General features: G+C 41.0%; 1 protein-coding gene across 2 annotated transcripts; it reads right to left on the reverse strand.

The window, feature by feature from the left end:
* Window positions 1–2,375: 2,375 nt before the first annotated feature.
* On the reverse strand, window positions 2,376–17,127 carry Dtwd1 (DTW domain containing 1). 2 transcript variants are annotated; one of them, XM_021628511.2, is made up of 5 exons: window positions 17,035–17,127; window positions 13,988–14,303; window positions 12,140–12,283; window positions 10,351–10,609; window positions 2,376–5,935 (listed from the first exon to the last, which is right to left on the reverse strand). In XM_021628511.2, exons 2-5 carry the CDS (start codon window positions 14,294–14,296, stop codon window positions 5,688–5,690), a joined length of 960 nt encoding a protein of 319 aa, XP_021484186.1. In that variant the 5' UTR covers window positions 14,297–14,303; window positions 17,035–17,127; the 3' UTR covers window positions 2,376–5,687. The 2 variants fall into 2 exon arrangements, with proteins under 2 accessions (XP_021484186.1, XP_021484187.1); XM_021628512.2 differs by lacking the exon at window positions 17,035–17,127 and adding an exon at window positions 16,863–17,009.
* Between the last annotated feature and the right edge of the window lie 229 nt (window positions 17,128–17,356).

Consider the following 17,356-nt stretch of genomic DNA (forward strand, 5'->3'; position numbering starts at 1 on the left):
ACGTATTCTTGTGAGGAACATTGATGGCCCAAGTGGCCTAACTTCCTTTAGGACAGAGCAGGCGTCACACTCAGCAGTAACTGGCAAACACAAAACCAGCCCCCTGTTGATTGTTTGCTTTTGTTGTTGTTGTTTTAAGGAGGGGAACAAATAATGAAAATAAATCGTGTGCACCTGTCCAGCCACCTGCAAGGTGAGGAGCTCTCCAGGCTTACAGCTTTCTTCGGCTGCCACCTGTGGTGGGATGAGCTTTTTAGTGATACAGATGCTGCAGAATTATCCCTGCCCCCGTAGGTAGCCCCTCATCCATTCTCCACACCGAGAAAAGCCACTTGCGCACCAAGACCACTTTGGTCTACCATGGTCTCTATGTTACCATGATTTCGGTGATTTCTCATCTCCTATGCCTTTCTATTGCCACGTGTAGTTCCAAGCCTATTCTCAAATATGCTACATACACAGATACCTCCAGCTCTTTGCACACAAGGTTTCCCTTTCTGAGGCTATTCGTCATTATCGACATGGCTTACCCACCTTCCACTCAAGTCTCTGGTCAATGTTATTTATCATAGGTGCTTTCCTATTTAGCTAGTATCTCTCTCATCTACTAGTTTACTCGTCAGTTTGTCCTTTGTTGTTTATTGTACTTAGGATTTGATATCCTAACTGATCACCTACATAAATCTTTACATATTGCATGCACCCCACAGTTTTTGTGAAATGAATGGATCTTTTTTAAATTAAATTTTTATTTTCTACATTAATTACATTTTATTCACTTTGTACCCCAGCTGTAGCCTCCTCCTTCATTCCCTCCCAATACCACCCTCCCTCCCTCATCTCCTCCCATGCCCCTCCCCAAGTCCATTGATAGAGGAGGTCCACCTCCCCTTCCATCTGACCCTAGCTTATCAGATCTCATCAAGACTGGCTGCAATGTCCTCCTCTATGGCCTGGCAAGGCTGCTCCTCCCTCAGGGGAGGGTGGTCAAAGAGCCAGCCACTGAGTTCATGTCAGAGACAGCCCCTCTTCCCCTTACTAGGGAACCCACTTGGATACTGAGCTGCCATGGGCTACACCTGAGTGGGGGTTCTAGGTTATCTCCATGAACGTACCTTAGTTAGAGGATCAATCCTCACTTAGAAAGACAAAGGGGAAGGAGAAAACAAGAAACAGTACAGGAGCCTATCACAGAGGGCCTCTGAAAGACTCTACCTAGCAGTGTATCAAAGCAGCTGCTGAGACTCAGACTCATAACCAAACCTTGGGCAGAGTGCAGGGAATCTTATGAAAGACGAGGTAGTTAGTAAGATCTGGAGAGGGCAGGAGCTCCCCAAGGAGAGCAACAGAGTTGCTCTTAACAGTTGCTGCTCAACAGTTGCCAAAATATCTGGGCCCAGGGGTCTTTTCTGAGCCTGAAATAAATGAATCTTGGAACTTCCTTCCACTGCCCTGATTGATTCTCTTCCATCTAAAATATCCTCCAGATTTCCTAAGCATCTTCACCTCAAAGATACATAGAAGTAAAGCCTTAACTGCACGGCTCACCACAAAATGCAAGTAGAACATTGTACACACTAGGGTTCTGAAGACATCGCTGGAGCCTTTGAGCTTGTGTTGAAAGGTTCGCGGCATGCTGACCTTGCACCTTAGCCCTGCCGCTGCTGCTTATTCTAATGAACCTTCTGGATTAATTCCTAAGCTCTTTTTTTTTTTTTTCCTTCTGAGAGATCTCTTTAAGTAGGAAAAAAGCAACCTTGTACCAGATTTAGAAATGACCTTTAGAATTGAGTGTGCTGTCTCACACTTATGATCCCAACACTGATGAGGCTAATGCAGAAAGAGTGCTGATAGCTCAAGACTATATTCTGAGTAGTGATTTCCAGGCTAGCCTGGGCTAGAGTGAGACCCTGTCTCAAAAACAAACAAACAAACAGCTTTAGCAAAGAAAGTAAAAACAGCCTTATTGACTAGCTAGTTAGTTAATTAACTCTAGTGACAGAATTAAAGAAAGCTATTGACATTAGCTGAGGGTATGAACATTATAGCACCTGAGTCAAATTTCTCCATGACACAATATTCTTCCATGAATATGTAACAGGTACTTACTACAACCATCATGTAAAATAAAATTTTTTTCCAGAACCTCAAAGGATACAAAAATGTTATATTTAAAAACAATTTGGAAGGCTGGTGATATGGCTCAGTGGGTAAAGATGCTTGGAGCATAAACCAATGGCCTGACCTTGATCTCCAGAACCCACATAAAAGTAGAAGAGAAGAGACTCCACAAGGGTTTGCTCCTCTGACCTCCTCCAACCTCCAAGTGTGCATGCTGTGGCAATACTTTAACCCTTACAAATCATACACATACACACAATAATCATAAAGTTTTAATTGCAAAACACTTTGGAGAAGTGGGGGTTGGTATCTTTCAGCAATCCCTCAGGAAACTCAGTATCACAATTGTTAGTATTTAAAAAATGATAACACATGCACACAACAGATCTTACATGAAATGTTTTATTGCAGGGAAGGGAAAGAGTTAGGGCCTGAGTAAGCCATAAGGATAGAGAGACAGAGACAGAGACAGAGAGACAGAGACAGAGATCGGGGAGGGGATGGCCCGACAGAAAGGGAAAGAGAGAACAAAACAGCAAGGAGTAAGAGAGCAAGACAGAGAGAGAGGGAGTGGCAGATCAGTTATACCTTAAGTAGCAGACCTAGATGATGTCATAGGACATAGGTACTGACACAGGATGTTGTCAGGACCCTAAGGGTCCCTAAGGGCAGGCCACCTTAATTGCCTGCATAATATAACAACAAAAATGTGGATGTATGCACAGATTAAGAGAATATACGGATTTTCCTGTCATCTGATGTTGCTTACTTTTTGTGATTTTACCATTGTTGTGTTGTGTATTTAGTCTTCAACCTTCCCCTTGACAACAGTGTGGCTAACCAAAGCACCGCCATGTTTACATTTCAGGTTGCTTGTTTGCTTAATTAAGTAATGTACAGGTGGTCCAAGGTCTCAATTATCTTCCAACTCTTGTATTGGATTACTTCAGTGGTTCTCAAGTTCTAGGATCTTTTTTAGTACATACTATACTATTAAACTGTAATTTTAAATAAATACATTCTTTCTGAAGATACCCAGTTGTTTTTTTCCTTTGTATTCCATGCTTTTCCTTCCATTTTTCTCGTGGAGGACTGTATCCATTGTCTGATGATAAATGATTCTTATGAATGGGCAGTGATTTTTTTAAGCTGGTAGTCTTCAATTAAAGTTCATTAAATGATTAAATGCAGTATTCTTCATTGCAGCCATTTAACCACTAGTATTTGGAGACCAAACATTGATACATCATCCTTCTATAATTCGGTAGACAGCAGTTTTCCTAACAATCCTACTTTACCTGTGGCATTTATGGAGATCTTGAGGAAGCCAGCTGCTAGTAACTCTAATAGATAAGGCACTGTAAGGAGAAAGGCTCACAGAGATGAGGCGGCAAACAGGTGGAACTAAGAGGAAGGACAGAACCTAGGATTCAGGACTGTTAATGACATTCTTTTGCATCAAATAAAATGTGATTATTAAAGATAGACCTGGGACAAAGACCTAATTAACATGGTGTCAAAGAAAAGGCCCAGCGAAGTCCCTTTACTTCTTCTTAAGGCTTCCAAATGGGTTGAGAAGGACCTGTCAACCAAGATGTGTGGACAGAGTGATTAAGAGGCTGAAGATGCACAGGTCTGCAGTTAGTCACAGGTACTCAGTGGCTTCGATATCTCTTTCTTTAATCCTTCTCTGCTAAAGCCTTCCGGTCTTACTCCCCCAAGAACTGCACCTTTTCACAAGTCCCAATCCCTTTATTACACTTGTTTAAAGATTATGCTAACACTTTAAATGATGTCTCTGACCAAATCCCACCTTAACTAGCTTGCTTCCCTGGAAGAGTCTGAGGGTATATTAAATTTGCAACTTTATTAGAATGCATGATCCTGGTGATAAAGCTGAAAGAAGGAAGAGAAACTAGCCAGGAAGGGAACCAAATGCAAACTGAAGAATTACTGGCTAGCATCTGCCATTGTGGCATGGAGTCTATGAAGAGAGTGTCGATCTCTTGGCAGGTGCACTTGCCTAACCAAGTGGTCATGTCAGGATGAACAGGCTTAGTGCCTGGAAACAATCCTCTGAGGGGAGAAGAGTTTACCAGACATGCCTAGGCCATCAATCTAGTCAGTTTCACTAACATTTTGGATTACATCCCTAAGCCATTTTGGCAGCCACAAGAACCCTGCGAGCCTACCGGTACTGTCAGGGTATAAGAAGAGAACTAAGACAAAGCCATTTGTCAAGAACTTAATAATGGGGCTAAAACCCTTCCTATATCTGATACAGTTCCCAAAGATGGGCTGTCTACTGGCACCGGAATGCTGTAAACTAATTACATGCCATTGCTATAAAGGCACTCTTTGTTTGTGTCAGGAATCAGGTAGGTGGCTATAATGTCACCTGACCTCACAGAAGTGCAGGGGCAGAGGAGCCAGGGCAACCTTGCATGCTCATATATATATATGAGAGAGAGAGAGAGAGAGAGAGAGAGAGAGAGAGAGAGAGAGAGAGAGAGAGAGAGCAGAAAGAAAAGAAGTGCCGAAGGCCCATTATATAGGGGCCAGCAGGTTAAGGCCATTTTCAGTCTGTCATGCCAAAGCGAAAAAGGCAAGTAGAGCCGATTCATTATTCTTACAGGTATCCTTTGCTTCAGGAAGGCCTGGAGACTTTATCTAGCTGAATTCAGGGCTCTGCAATATGCTCAGCTGAAGTATATTGGCCATCTTTCAAAAGACTGTTATGAGACAGGCAAATGAGTGATTCTCTCTCCTATTTTTCCTTCAATCTTTTAACCACTTTGTTGGTTTGAAGAGCTGGGTAAATGGCAACAGATTTGGCTCAGGGAAGTCTAACTTTAGCATACCTCCACCCCTCCCCATTTCAGACTTTGCCCTACTTAAATCAATTCAAGCTTATCTTTATTTCTAGACACGTTTTAAAAATGAGAAAAATTTATTTTAACATTGTATAACTCTTGAAAAATAATTTCCATCTTCTACAGCATTCCTAGTACATCAAAACACATGGTCCTCTTGGGCCATGTGACTTGCCAAAATAGGCCATATGCACATCCGTCTGGCAGGACCACGTGACGCCACAGTTCTCTAATAGGGCAGCGGCTAGGCAGTGGGAGGAAGTGTGGATGCACACACTTACCTGCCAGCTATCACTAGCCACAAGCAAATTATGTTTCACTTTTCTTTTTGCCAAAAGATTCTGACTTCATTTACATCCAAAGGTAAGGTGAGTATAAGCGAAAAGACAAGACAGTCTACAATCACACACAATCACAATCACATAAAGTAACACAGCATGTTAAAATGTACAGTGCAACTGAGGTATGCCCAAACTGAGCAAACAGCTTCTGAACTATGTCTTTCAGTCAGGATCATTCTTAAAAACTGCAAAAACTGAAATTTTCCTTGAAAAAAGATGATAAAATGAGCAAAACTAGAAGTTTCCCCAAGTCCTCTCACAGGCATTGAGCATGATTATCTCCCCAGAGAAAACAGGGCTCAGCTGCAAGCTTGAACATTGGCAGGGCACAGGCCGAGCGCTGTGTGCAGAACTAATGGATGGCTTTTGGGGTTGCCTTCTCTCCCGAGCCTTTGGCATTCTTTATCAAGCGGTACATAAAAGAGTAGAAAAATAAAAGATTGTCATATTGTCCTTTGTACTTCTCTTTCAGCATGTCACTATGGTAGTCTACCAGGAAGTAATAAATGGCTTCAATTGTGGAAAGGAAAGTATCTGGCTTCCCTTTTTGATGGCGCCAAAAGCAAGTTTTTCTTGTTTTCAGTTCAACTTGTAATAACTCTGCCAAACAAACAAAAGAGGAACATATAAATACTTCTCAATCACATTATTACTGAGAACAATAACAATAACTGGTACAATAATATGCATTGATACACAATTATGATTTCATTGCTGCTGGGATTTTTTTAAAGCACAGATAAATTCTTCCTCTTCCAACTCTAAACAGGGGATTATTTTAAATGCACAGAGGAACATACAGAAACAACACATGTTGGAGAAGGGGAGAGCATGCATACTCAATCTCCCTGAGCCTCAGACCTTGTACAACACACTTAAAATTGAGTGGCCTAGCGAGTCTTCTGTCTCACTGTTTTTATCCTGCTGTCTTCTGACAGCTTCTTTTCAAGTTTTCACTTTTGACAGAACTTCATTATCCATTTGCAAAAGAATTTAATTTATCCAATAAAACATTTTTCTTGAAACAGTTGTCATTTTTATTCACTCTTTTTTTTTCTTTATAGTTTGTTATAGGCCCTAACTAAAGAGGAGGGAGGAGACAAACACAGAAGGAGGGAGGAAGGTAAATGACTGTAAATATGTCCGAACAAGCCATAAGGAAAAAACCACCTATCTAAAAATACCTTTAATATAAGTAGGTGTATAAATATACATACAGAGTTAAAATAAAATTTTCTCATCTGAGCTGATAATGTTCCCTCCAAGAGCCAAAGATCTAACAAAACCCCCTAACGCCAGGCATTAGAAGCCCTCGTTTGAGTTGTTGTTGGTCAGTGTTGTCCAAGAGACTCCATGGTATTATAGGTGATGGCTACTGCCCTGGGTTGCCCCCAGAGGTGGAAGGGAAGTCCCTGCTAAAGACACCGTGCACTTCAGATAGAGCCCAGAGAAGGCCCAAAAGCCTCTTCCCCGAAGACAAGGCACCCTGCAGGCTCCCAAGAGAGAAGCAACTAACAGGCCTACCCAGCTATGATGCCTCTGAGCCAGCCACAACAATAACCAGCACAGCACAATCATCCTAGGGCACAGCAGCGGCACCCAAACCCTGGGGGTGGCCAACAATTCTCTAGTCAGACTTCTATTACACCCACCTAAGAGGGAAATCATGCCTGATACTGGAGAGTTAGCTGTTTACCCAGGGCTAGTGAAGTCATGGATCTTGGAGAAGAATCTCTTTACTAAGCAGCATAACCCTTAACTATTTTCAACATGCTTCCATAATAAAAGTACTCAAGAAAGTAAGAACAGACAGAACATACCACAGTATGATAAAAGGTATATATAACCAATATACTAAACAAAGGAAAACAGAGCATTTCCTCTAAAATGTTAGGCAAGGGTGCCCATTCTCCTGATTCCTATTCTATATAATTCTTGAAGTTTTAGATACAGCAGTAAGAGAAAGATATAGGAGGATCAAAACTGGAAAGGAAGAAATTAACCTATTGCTTCTTAGAGACATTATGATTCTACACTAAAACATCCCATGGACTCCACTGGAAAACTTTTGAGTCTGATAAATATGCTCAGCAAAGTCAAAGGATACAAAACCCAGTAGCTTTTACATACAGCAATAATGGACTTGCAGAGAAAGAAAGCAGGAAAAAGCATTCCATTATAATTGCCTCAGAAACAAAATGAAACCAACCCAGATATCTAGAAATAACCTAACCAAGGAAGTGAGAGATCTCTTCAAGGTGAGAAGATGGGGAAAGTGAACTCTTATTCATTGCTGTGGGAATGTAAACTCTGTAGCTAGTATGGAGATTACTGTGGAGGTTTCTCAAAACACTAAGAATGAAGTAACACAGCCTCACTACACCACTCCTGGAAATAAACTCGGTGGACTTCTTATGATACCACAGAGATTCTTTTTTGGAAATGAGGCCAGCCTACATCTTCACCGACAGATCAATGGATAAGGAAAATGTATACTTTCCAATTCTATTTGGTTGTAAAGAAAAAAAATACAAACTTTTGAAAACTGCAGAAAAATACAAGAAATCGGAAAACACTATATGAAGTGAGGTCATCAGACTCAAGAGACAAATCTCATTTTAGGCAAACCTAAACAAACTGGCTTTGAATAGTAGCAGAATAATTCCATTTATAGGTTTCTCAAGGACTTTTACTTGTGTTCTTTCATTTGAACCTAGTAATTACCATATAAGGTAATAATAAGAAAAATATCCCAGACACAGTGATCTCTCGCTCCTTCAGAGCACAGGACAGTATGGATTCAGCTTCTAAACATCAACAATGAATCCTTCCAAGTCCTGTAACCCAGAGGTACAAACTAATTAATTAGCTAACACGTTAATTAAGTCAGCGAAATGTACTTTGTACTTCCTTCAGCTTGGAAATGATTAACAAACCATAACACATCTTTTCTGAGGTTCCTTTTGGCAGCCATGCAATACCAACTGAGCAGCTCTCTTGCCCTCTAATCACCAAGCTGTTCAGTCACTGGAAAAATCCTAAAGCTTTCAGAGAAAACACGGAGAATGTGTGAGGCACTGAGAAAGGGACAAAGAAACAAGAGAAACAGTATGAGCTCCTGGCCTTCAGATTACCAGCTGCGTTACCTGGGCAAGTAAAGTAACTTAAACTGTTACCGGGAGCTCAGCATTTCACTCAAGCGAAGTGTCACACACGGCTGGGAGGTGGCTCAGTGAGGAGCGCACTTGCTACCCAACAGCATGAGGACCTGAGTGGAACTCAGAAGCCAGGTAAAGGCAGATGCAGTGGTGTACAGCTATGTCCCTACACCTTTGGTGAGATGGCGGTAGGGATAGGAGGACCCTCAGAAGTTATAAGTCAGCTAGTCGCGTGCAGTGAGCCTGAAGCTCTGTCTGAAACGTAACAGAAGGCAAGGAACGACACCCAACATTCTCCAGCCGCCGCCACATATGCTCAGCAGCATGCATGTGCCTACATTCACACACACACACACACACACACACACACACACACACACACACTTACACACATGGGCAGCGTTTTTTAAAATAAAAGACAGAGAAATGGAAGTGAAACAAATGAAACTCCTGTAACATTAAGATGAGCTGGGACTACCCCCCTGAACTCACAATATGTACACCGATTATTTCCTTGGCTCTGTCCACTCAAGAAATGGCACGCACTTTCTTGAGTAAACTTTCGTCACTCAACTCCTAATATCACACTCTAGTAAAACACACCACGGGTCTGTAAGAAAATTATGGTTCCAAGTCTGTGGCAGGAAGAAAGTCAAAGAAGGACTGAGAAACACTGCTGCAGCTGCTGAGGCCAGTACTACAAACTAGTAAGGTGCTTTAAAAAGGCTAGCTAACGCATGCAGGAGCAACAAGCTGAACTTCCACTGTGTTTCACTTGTCAGTTTAGTGACTGATTGAAGCAATGATGCATGAATACTAAACTCTGTTGAGAAAGTCTGTAGCCTAAAAGTGTACTAAATGAATATAAACCTTTACAGTGGAAAGATCTGGCAGTCACCATCTGGCAGTAATCAAGTAATCCCAAGTTAAATATGGAAACACCTTATTTTATATGCCTCCTGACTTAATGCAACAGTAAGTCTGCAACTTAAATTCAACATGCATAAATCACTCAACAAACGGATGGATTGATAGGGAAAGGACCTACTATCATAATGACAACAAATAACAGAGCCAAACGAGCATGAAGACAGGGCTGGGTATAGTCTTACTTTAAAGAACCCTAACTGTGAGGTTGGGGAAATGGCACAGTGGTTAACAGCACTTGCTGCTCATGCACAGGACCCAAGTTTGGTTCCCAGCACCTCTGTTAAGAGGCTCCTGACTGCTGTAACTCCAGCTCCGGGGGACCCAATGCCCTCTTCTGGCCTCCATGGCTCCTACATACATACATGCACTCATACATACACATTAAATAATCTATATTGTATACTAGTCAAAATATATAGAATGGGTCTAATCATGACGAGATATTCAACCAATTTGACCACTTTACACAAATCTACATCAAGAAAAACAAAAATAGGACACTACTCTAGAATAAGAAACTAAAGATATACAAGCATCACAAACCGGAGTTTAAATACTGTGTCAGAGGGGAAAGTGCTACAAAAGCCATTATTGTATTTATCGAAGAGATGTGAAGACAGACTATACATTAGATATTGTACAAGGTCTGTTTTCTTAATGGCAATGGCATTAAATTTGTTACATAGGAGTGTCCTTATTGAAAAGATCTGTGGTATTTAGAGAGCGGTTCTGCGAAGCCTACTGCTTGCTTTAAAATGGCTCCACCATCCACACAGATGCATAAACACACGCAAGACAGAAAGGGAGAAAAGAAATGGAGCAAATGTGAACATTGCATATAACTGTTCTTTTGAGGGAAGCACAAATGGGAAGTTTTTCTAAACAAAAGCCGGCAGGGAAAGAAAGTCCCCAAATACACTTGCTTACCCCGCAGCCGCTCATCGGAGGCTATCTGGTTGGTCTGGCTCCACGTGCTGTCGATAAAGACAGCTCTTTTCAACGCTGGGCCTTCGCAAGCACTCTCATTCAGATCACAGCCTTCCTCCACCTTAGGTCTCTTGAGTTTAAAAGGTGGCATGTCAAAGTCATCAGCTTTGCCTTTACCTTGACTTTCAATCCTTTTTTGCAGATGAAAAGAGACATCTTTAATTGAGATAGCCTGAGGCCCAGGAAAAACAAGTACAACCTAAAACAAAGAAATTCAAGTTAGCTACATGCTACTGTGACCTTCAATATAAACTCTGACTTAAAACTCTAAGAAAAAGAGTTGCTGAGTGTCTAAAAAATAAGCATTAGGTTGATTCTATTATTTGTTTTCTTTCACATAGGGTAAAGTTTAGCTTATTTTCAATATTATAGCACCTGGAGAAGTTACTTAAAAATATGTCACTGATTCACAAAGCCAAGTTAACAGTACTTTGAATTAAAAAAAAAAAATTAAGAATTATTTCTGTGGTGTGATGCTACACTTCTATAATACCAGCACTAGAGATGCAGGGACATGAGATCAGGGACAGCCTGGGCTTCCTAAGAGTCAAATAGACAAAAGAAAATATGTGATACTTTTAAAAAGTTACCACTGAAAACTGTTCAACGATTAAATACTATTTCCACTGTATCAGGAGAGAAGAGATAATACGGCAGGGCAGGAAATGGTGTGATGGCTTTTACAGCCATTAGCGATGGGAGGGAAAATTGTGCACTACAGTGGGGACTGTGAAATACACTTGTGGGACTAAATTCTATAAGGCTGAGACAGCAGGATCTTGAGTTTCAAGGCTAGTGTGCACCACACAGTGAAACTAGGTCTCAAATTTAAGAAGAGTGTGTTCTATTTAATTAAACAAATGGGATTTAATTGACCAAAGAAGGATACACAGACATATGACTAGATCAAACTCAGATATTACTTGTAAATGTACTTTCTAAATATTTTCAAATTATATAGAAACATACAGTGCTATGTATATATCAACATATATGTATGCAATTTAATATATGTTTATTTATACATATATTTAACATACACATGTCTTTATGTATGTGTTTATATATGTAATATATTGCAACATATATGTATATATATATTGCTCAAAAAAGTAACAGAGATTTAGATGCTTCTTTTAGAAGCACTTAAAGACTTTTTTTTGAGATCTATTACAAATTAATATTTGATAAGAAGGCTATTAACATCCCACCAAAATGACAGTTTTAACTAGAATATGAATTAGGAATCTCGGTATGCCCAAGGAAGACATGTAAGCAGCTATAAGAAATATTGCAAAGGTATTTATATACTAAAACTCTTAATTTGGGGAGAATTTCTAAAAACCCCTTTGAGGCAGTCTTTCTTCTTTGCAGACATTCCAATGACAGTTGTGATTCAGTTTCCCAGTCTGTATTGAATTAGACCATCTACAAGCAATACAGACAGGAGAGTTCTGAGGGAGGAGGGAGAGAAAAGCAGGATACCAGTGAAGAATAAAACCCTAAAGTGAGGCATTAAAGCTCTAAAACAAACCAGCAGAGGAATAAAAAAAAAAAAAAAGCTGAAGATGACTTGATCTTTGAACACTTGACTGAAGTAAAATGCACACTCAGCATTAAGTAAGCACAACCCTAGACTGCTAAGAAGACGCTGAAGCACGTTCAAACAAGCTCAGAAGGACAGGGAGTCAGAAGTTCCCATGAGGGTGGTAAGTGCCATGCTACCCACCTCATGGTCCTTCCCTTCATACTCTGGAATGCACGGGTATGTGTAAATGCTCACAGAGTCGGGCGCTAAGAGCTTTGCGTGCACAGCTGTGCTTTTGCCGTCTGTTTCATTCGGATGCTTAATGATATCGATCTTCAACGGAAGCTAAAGCGAAACAAAAAGACTAATGAACAAAATAAGTACAAAATTCTGATTTTTATGTCAACATGAACTTCTGAAGCAGAGTTCACAACGCACTCACAGTGAGCGCCTGTGCGCACACCTACAGGTGAAGGCCATGCCGCTTAGACCAGGGCACTTAGGATGCTAAGTTATCCATCAGCTCCAGTTGCTCCCCTGGTGTGGATCACAGGCCCAGGCAACAACTTTAGCCCACGCCACATGTAACCTGTGCTTAAAGCAATGATCCAGGGTTGCTTTCCTCAGGTCAAGTGTATAGTGAGTTCAGTTCCTCACAGTCCGGCGTCCAAGCCAAGGACATTTTAAAGACTGATTCCCATGACCTCTATGCTTCCTTTATGCTGTTTTCAAAAATAAATAAATAAATAAAAGCGTGAATGATTCTTCAGATTTAAAATTGAAATTCAAATCCCAATCTCATACATTTTTTTTCAAATCAAAGTTACCTGAAATTTTGTAATCTCTGGCAGTGCATCTTCACAGCTCAAATTAGGTTGTCAATAGAAAAACCAGCAACAGTGCGGGCCTTAAAAGGCCTTATCACAAATGACCCCTGTCGAGTTATACTTGAGACAAGTTATATCTCAAAAACACTTCCCTAAGTATTTTTCCTTAATTAAGCAAAGGCTAACATTAATAGTTCTGATCAAGGGGCATGGGTGGAGAAGAGGGAGGGAAGGTGGGATTGGGAGGGGAAGAGGGATAGAGTTAAAGGTGGGATACAAAGTGAATAAACTGTAATTTATAAAAATTAAAAAATAGTTCTGATCAACTTTTCACCAAGAACACAGAATGGATGTTTTAAAAGGGATAAAAAACAAACAAGAACAAAGAACACAGAATCAAATGGATTTTTCAAATCAGATGGATACTTTAATTGTGTAAGGACGTTTTGTGAACTAAAAATTATCAGACAATTACACAAAAGTCATGACCTCTGGACCCAATCTAGGACAGCATCAGTTGTCAAAGAGTAAGTCTGAGGCTTCTGGCAGTGTGACACTAAGGCACATCAAATGGTGGGGATTTACATTTGTGGGCTGGTTCACCCATTTGACAGGAACAATCACATTAAATACTGACATGGCAGAGTAAACACTCCAGTACTGACCAGACCAGAGGGCAGTTTGGAAGAGATATTCTACTTATAAATATGCAACAGGATATCCATCTGTCCTCTGATGGCCATGGTTTTTGACAACAGACCCAGCATGCGCCTTTCTGCTCAGATATATTAAAATACCACCAGCTGGAAGGCACGAGTGTTTGCCCCACAGCAAAGCCTTTTCAAACAGGGATGCTGAGACTGAAGTTTTCTTTTCCCTTCTGATGTTTTGTTTTTTATCTTCATTTATTTCGTATAATTTTCAAATTCTCCATCAAATAAAGGTATGTCTGATTTATTCTTGTCTTAGTTATTTTAGTCTTTTCTATTGCTATGGCAAAACAGCATGACCGTGGCAACTTATAGAAGAAAAAGTTCTTCTGGGAGTAATCATTTCAGAGCAGTAGAGTCCATGATATCACTATCTAATCTATGATTACAGCCGTCATAGCGGGGAACAGAACAGTAGGAAGGCTGGCATGGTGCTGGAACAGTAGCTGAGAGTTTACTTACATCCTGAGCTATAACCACGATGTGTTTTTCTACTTTCAAACAGGTCCTACCTGCACAAGCGGGATCAGCTCGGTGGGCACATTTTCCACGGGGACGCAGCATGTGTAGCAATAGAACATCCTGGAGCCTCCACACTTGAGACAGCGGGACCTGCCACTCTGCTGGGCCTTATGAAGCACTTCCTGAGACGCTAAGCACAGGTTCTGAAGGGGATCTTCCGAAGCTATGGAAGCGGCGTGCGACTGTTTTGTTTCTATACAATTTGCATTATTCGCTTCACTTTCTCGAGGAAATACAGATGGATTGAGAGCCATTTTTTTCTTTGAACCAAAATGTTCCGTTTCTAAAGCATGTATCATAGGTGCACTGTGAAAGTCAAAATGAGGAGGAATGAAGTTTGAATGCTGTACTGTTGTTACAAATAAAGATGTCCAATATAAAATTTTAATCAATAGATATTACTAAGTTCAAAACCCACTAAATTCATGTGCTTGGAAATACAAAATTAAAAAACAACTCAAAAGAAGAATTTCATTTACTCTTACAAATTATCCTTTCAAAAAATGGAACTGTGCTATATTAAAGATCATTTCAAATATAAAATTAGGAGACTGATAATCCATTTTGATAGCACCCATTTTGTCTCAAATATATTTTGTTTTAAAAACATCAAGAATACAATAATGCTGTTATTGTCATAAGGAAATACATTCATCTATGTAGACTTTAGCTTTGAATTGGCATCCCATGACACCAATTCTCATGGTGAACTCAAATGAAAATAAAGGCTGCAGTGGTATGAGTAAAATCAGTTGGCTATTATGAATACACACGGGGGGGGGGGGGAGAGAGAGATAAACAGAAAGAGGAGAGAGACTTGTCTCCCTCCACCCCAATTTCTGACCACAATTCCGGCTTAAAACTCCTTCCTTGGGGCTAGTAACAGGAAATCTGACTTGAAGGTGTTCCACTATAATAGATGAACACATACCTCTTTCAGAATGGATTCTGTCCTATACCTTGGAGGGAGGAAAGGAGAAGAACCTGACAGGCCCTGATGATTCCCTTCCACTCTGTTAGCATTAAGCCCATAACACCGTATAAAAACTCCAAGCAGGGGCTGCCAGAAGCTTCTAGACAGTTTTCTCTGCATGGGCTCACACAAAGAGGAACTCTTCCGCACTCTGTAAAGCAGTACACCCAAACTGCACAGGGAGAAAATGCCTGTGCTTAGGCCCTTTCCCTACTTCTACCTGCCTGTACATTTGAATCTGTTTAAATATCCCCTATGATAACCATCGAATGCAATCATAGTGTTCTCTGAGATCTGTGGGCCACATGAGCAGATTAAATGCATCTGAAGAGGAGCTGAAGGACTCTCATCTTGTAGCTACTTGGTAGGAAATTTTGAAAGCCCAGCTTGTGACTATGAATGAGGATGGGACAGTCTTGGTGACTGAACTGTCAGCCTGTGGATTCTGACACTCCCCCAGTAATGTTAGCCCTTAATTTAGAGGACACCAGGTGGTGTCCACCATAGAATTACTTGCTTACTTCCTGCTGGGGGAGGGGGAAAACCCCACACCTTTTGAGGTCATAAGTATTCCTGATGATTATGGAGTGAGAGTAGAAGAAAAACATATCTTATGTTCTTCCAAACATAAGATATGTTCTACAAGATATATTCCTCTCCAACTTGAGCCAACAGTCAACCATAACAGCTGCTAACAATGCTGAGACAGCTACTGACAATCTTTGTAAAATATCCTGCAAGGTGAAATATTTCACCTTAGACTTCTAAACTTTTCAGAAGTATTTACCCTTCAGATTCTTCAGTAGCGATAAAATAGGATGAGAACTTTCCCACTTGATACTTTCTGTGCAGGTTATATATAGGTATGTGTATGTAACAACAATGAAAGAAAAAGAGGACATGGGGTATGTGAGTGTATATTTAACATCAAATTTGTAATGGAAGATTCAGCTGGAGTTGTGGGGGTTAGAAAGAATTAGAAAACAATAGCTATTACTAAGGAACTAAAATAAGTAGCATCTTGACGCTCTATTTATTATGCAACTTAGGCTGAAGAAAGTTTAAACTCCTTCCACCAAATTTCTCCAAAATTAATTATATTCATGCTGTTTCATCCTGTCTGCTTTGCACATAGCATCTATTTTTAGGCTTGAAGTCAGATCCCAATTCAGTTCCTTAATTCACACAGGCAAAGACAATCTCTTACACTTCTAGGTACTCATTACTGGGTCCACATATTTGATATGGAGAAATGTGTTCGTTTAGAGGCTCTTTTCAGCGAGGGTTTCCACTGGCAAAAGTAGAATTCTTTCCACTTTACCTAGTCTTTATATATATATATATATATATATATATTTTTTTTTTTAATAGATTCAAGTACTTGTCAACTAAATTAAACCCATTCTCTAAAAGGCATCTAGGATTTATTTCACTACTCAAGTTTGGGCTCTACACATCCTGGCACAAAGGGTAGCCTGATAATTTTTTACCTTGACCAGATATAACCATTTTCAATATTCGTTTGTGAAATTTGTACAGACGCGCACAATATCCATTTTTTTTAAGCATCCTAAATACCTCCACCATTTTTTAACAGGGGGCTAGAAGCCCCTCCCACAGAACACACTACAAGCAGGCAGAGTGTCTTGTAAAGTTTCTCATTTGGAATTCAATTACCAAAGCCCTGAAATGCTGTAATCTCAGGCATCATTACTCTTACCCAACCTCGTGGAACTAGCAAGGCAAAGTGTCACTATACTTGCTTCACACTCCCTAGAAACAGACACAGGAAACGCCTCTGCTTATTGGCTGATGCCAGCACACCTCTGTCTCCCTTCTTCCCTGACCCCCCTTAAACCCCTGCAAAGCCTGAATTACAGAAGAGTGCTCACAGGGAGCTGGCTGGGTCAGGACGGAGCTCCCCCGGCTTGGGAAGCCTGAGAAATACTCGTTTAAGTGCCAAACCATTCAAGCCTTTCCCCACAGGCACGCCAAACGCAGCAGGACCTCCTCCAGGCCCATCGGGTCCCTGGACCCAGCCACCCGACCCGGGGGAAGGCAGACCTGCTCCAAGCAGAACTCGCGGTCCACACGGCCTCGACCCAGCGCGCTCCGCCCGGAGCGCTTTCCGTGGGACACCAGTGGGCGGGGCCTGGCGGTTGCCAGGGCCACGATGAAGCCGGGAGCGGCGCAGGACGAGCCGGAGAAGCTCATTTGGAAGTCCCGCCTTCGCTTCCTCTGTGAATTGCCCTTTTAGTAACCGTCGGCTTCCGGCTGTGCTGGCTGCTGGGTCCAAGCCGCGAAACTGGGAAATGAATTCCGGAACGTTTTTGAGAGTAGTTACCGTGAGTTAGTGAGGAAATAGTAACTCCTCAGAACACTCCGC

This window comes from Meriones unguiculatus, chromosome 18 (genome assembly GCF_030254825.1).
Source record: "Meriones unguiculatus strain TT.TT164.6M chromosome 18, Bangor_MerUng_6.1, whole genome shotgun sequence".
Taxonomy (NCBI): domain Eukaryota; kingdom Metazoa; phylum Chordata; class Mammalia; order Rodentia; family Muridae; genus Meriones; species Meriones unguiculatus.

What these genes read in the sequence shown, in the direction of transcription:
- Dtwd1 (XM_021628511.2), bottom strand. Translation starts at nt 14,296, where the DNA reads ATGATACATGCTTTAGAAACGGAACATTTTGGTTCAAAGAAAAAAATG. An exon ending in AGCTGATCCCGCTTGTGCAG is followed by an intron (nt 12,284 to 13,987) that starts GTAGGACCTGTT and finishes GTTTCGCTTTAG; the next exon opens with CTTCCGTTGAAGATCGATAT. An exon ending in CTCCGATGAGCGGCTGCGGG is followed by an intron (nt 5,936 to 10,350) that starts GTAAGCAAGTGT and finishes TTTGTTTGGCAG; the next exon opens with AGTTATTACAAGTTGAACTG.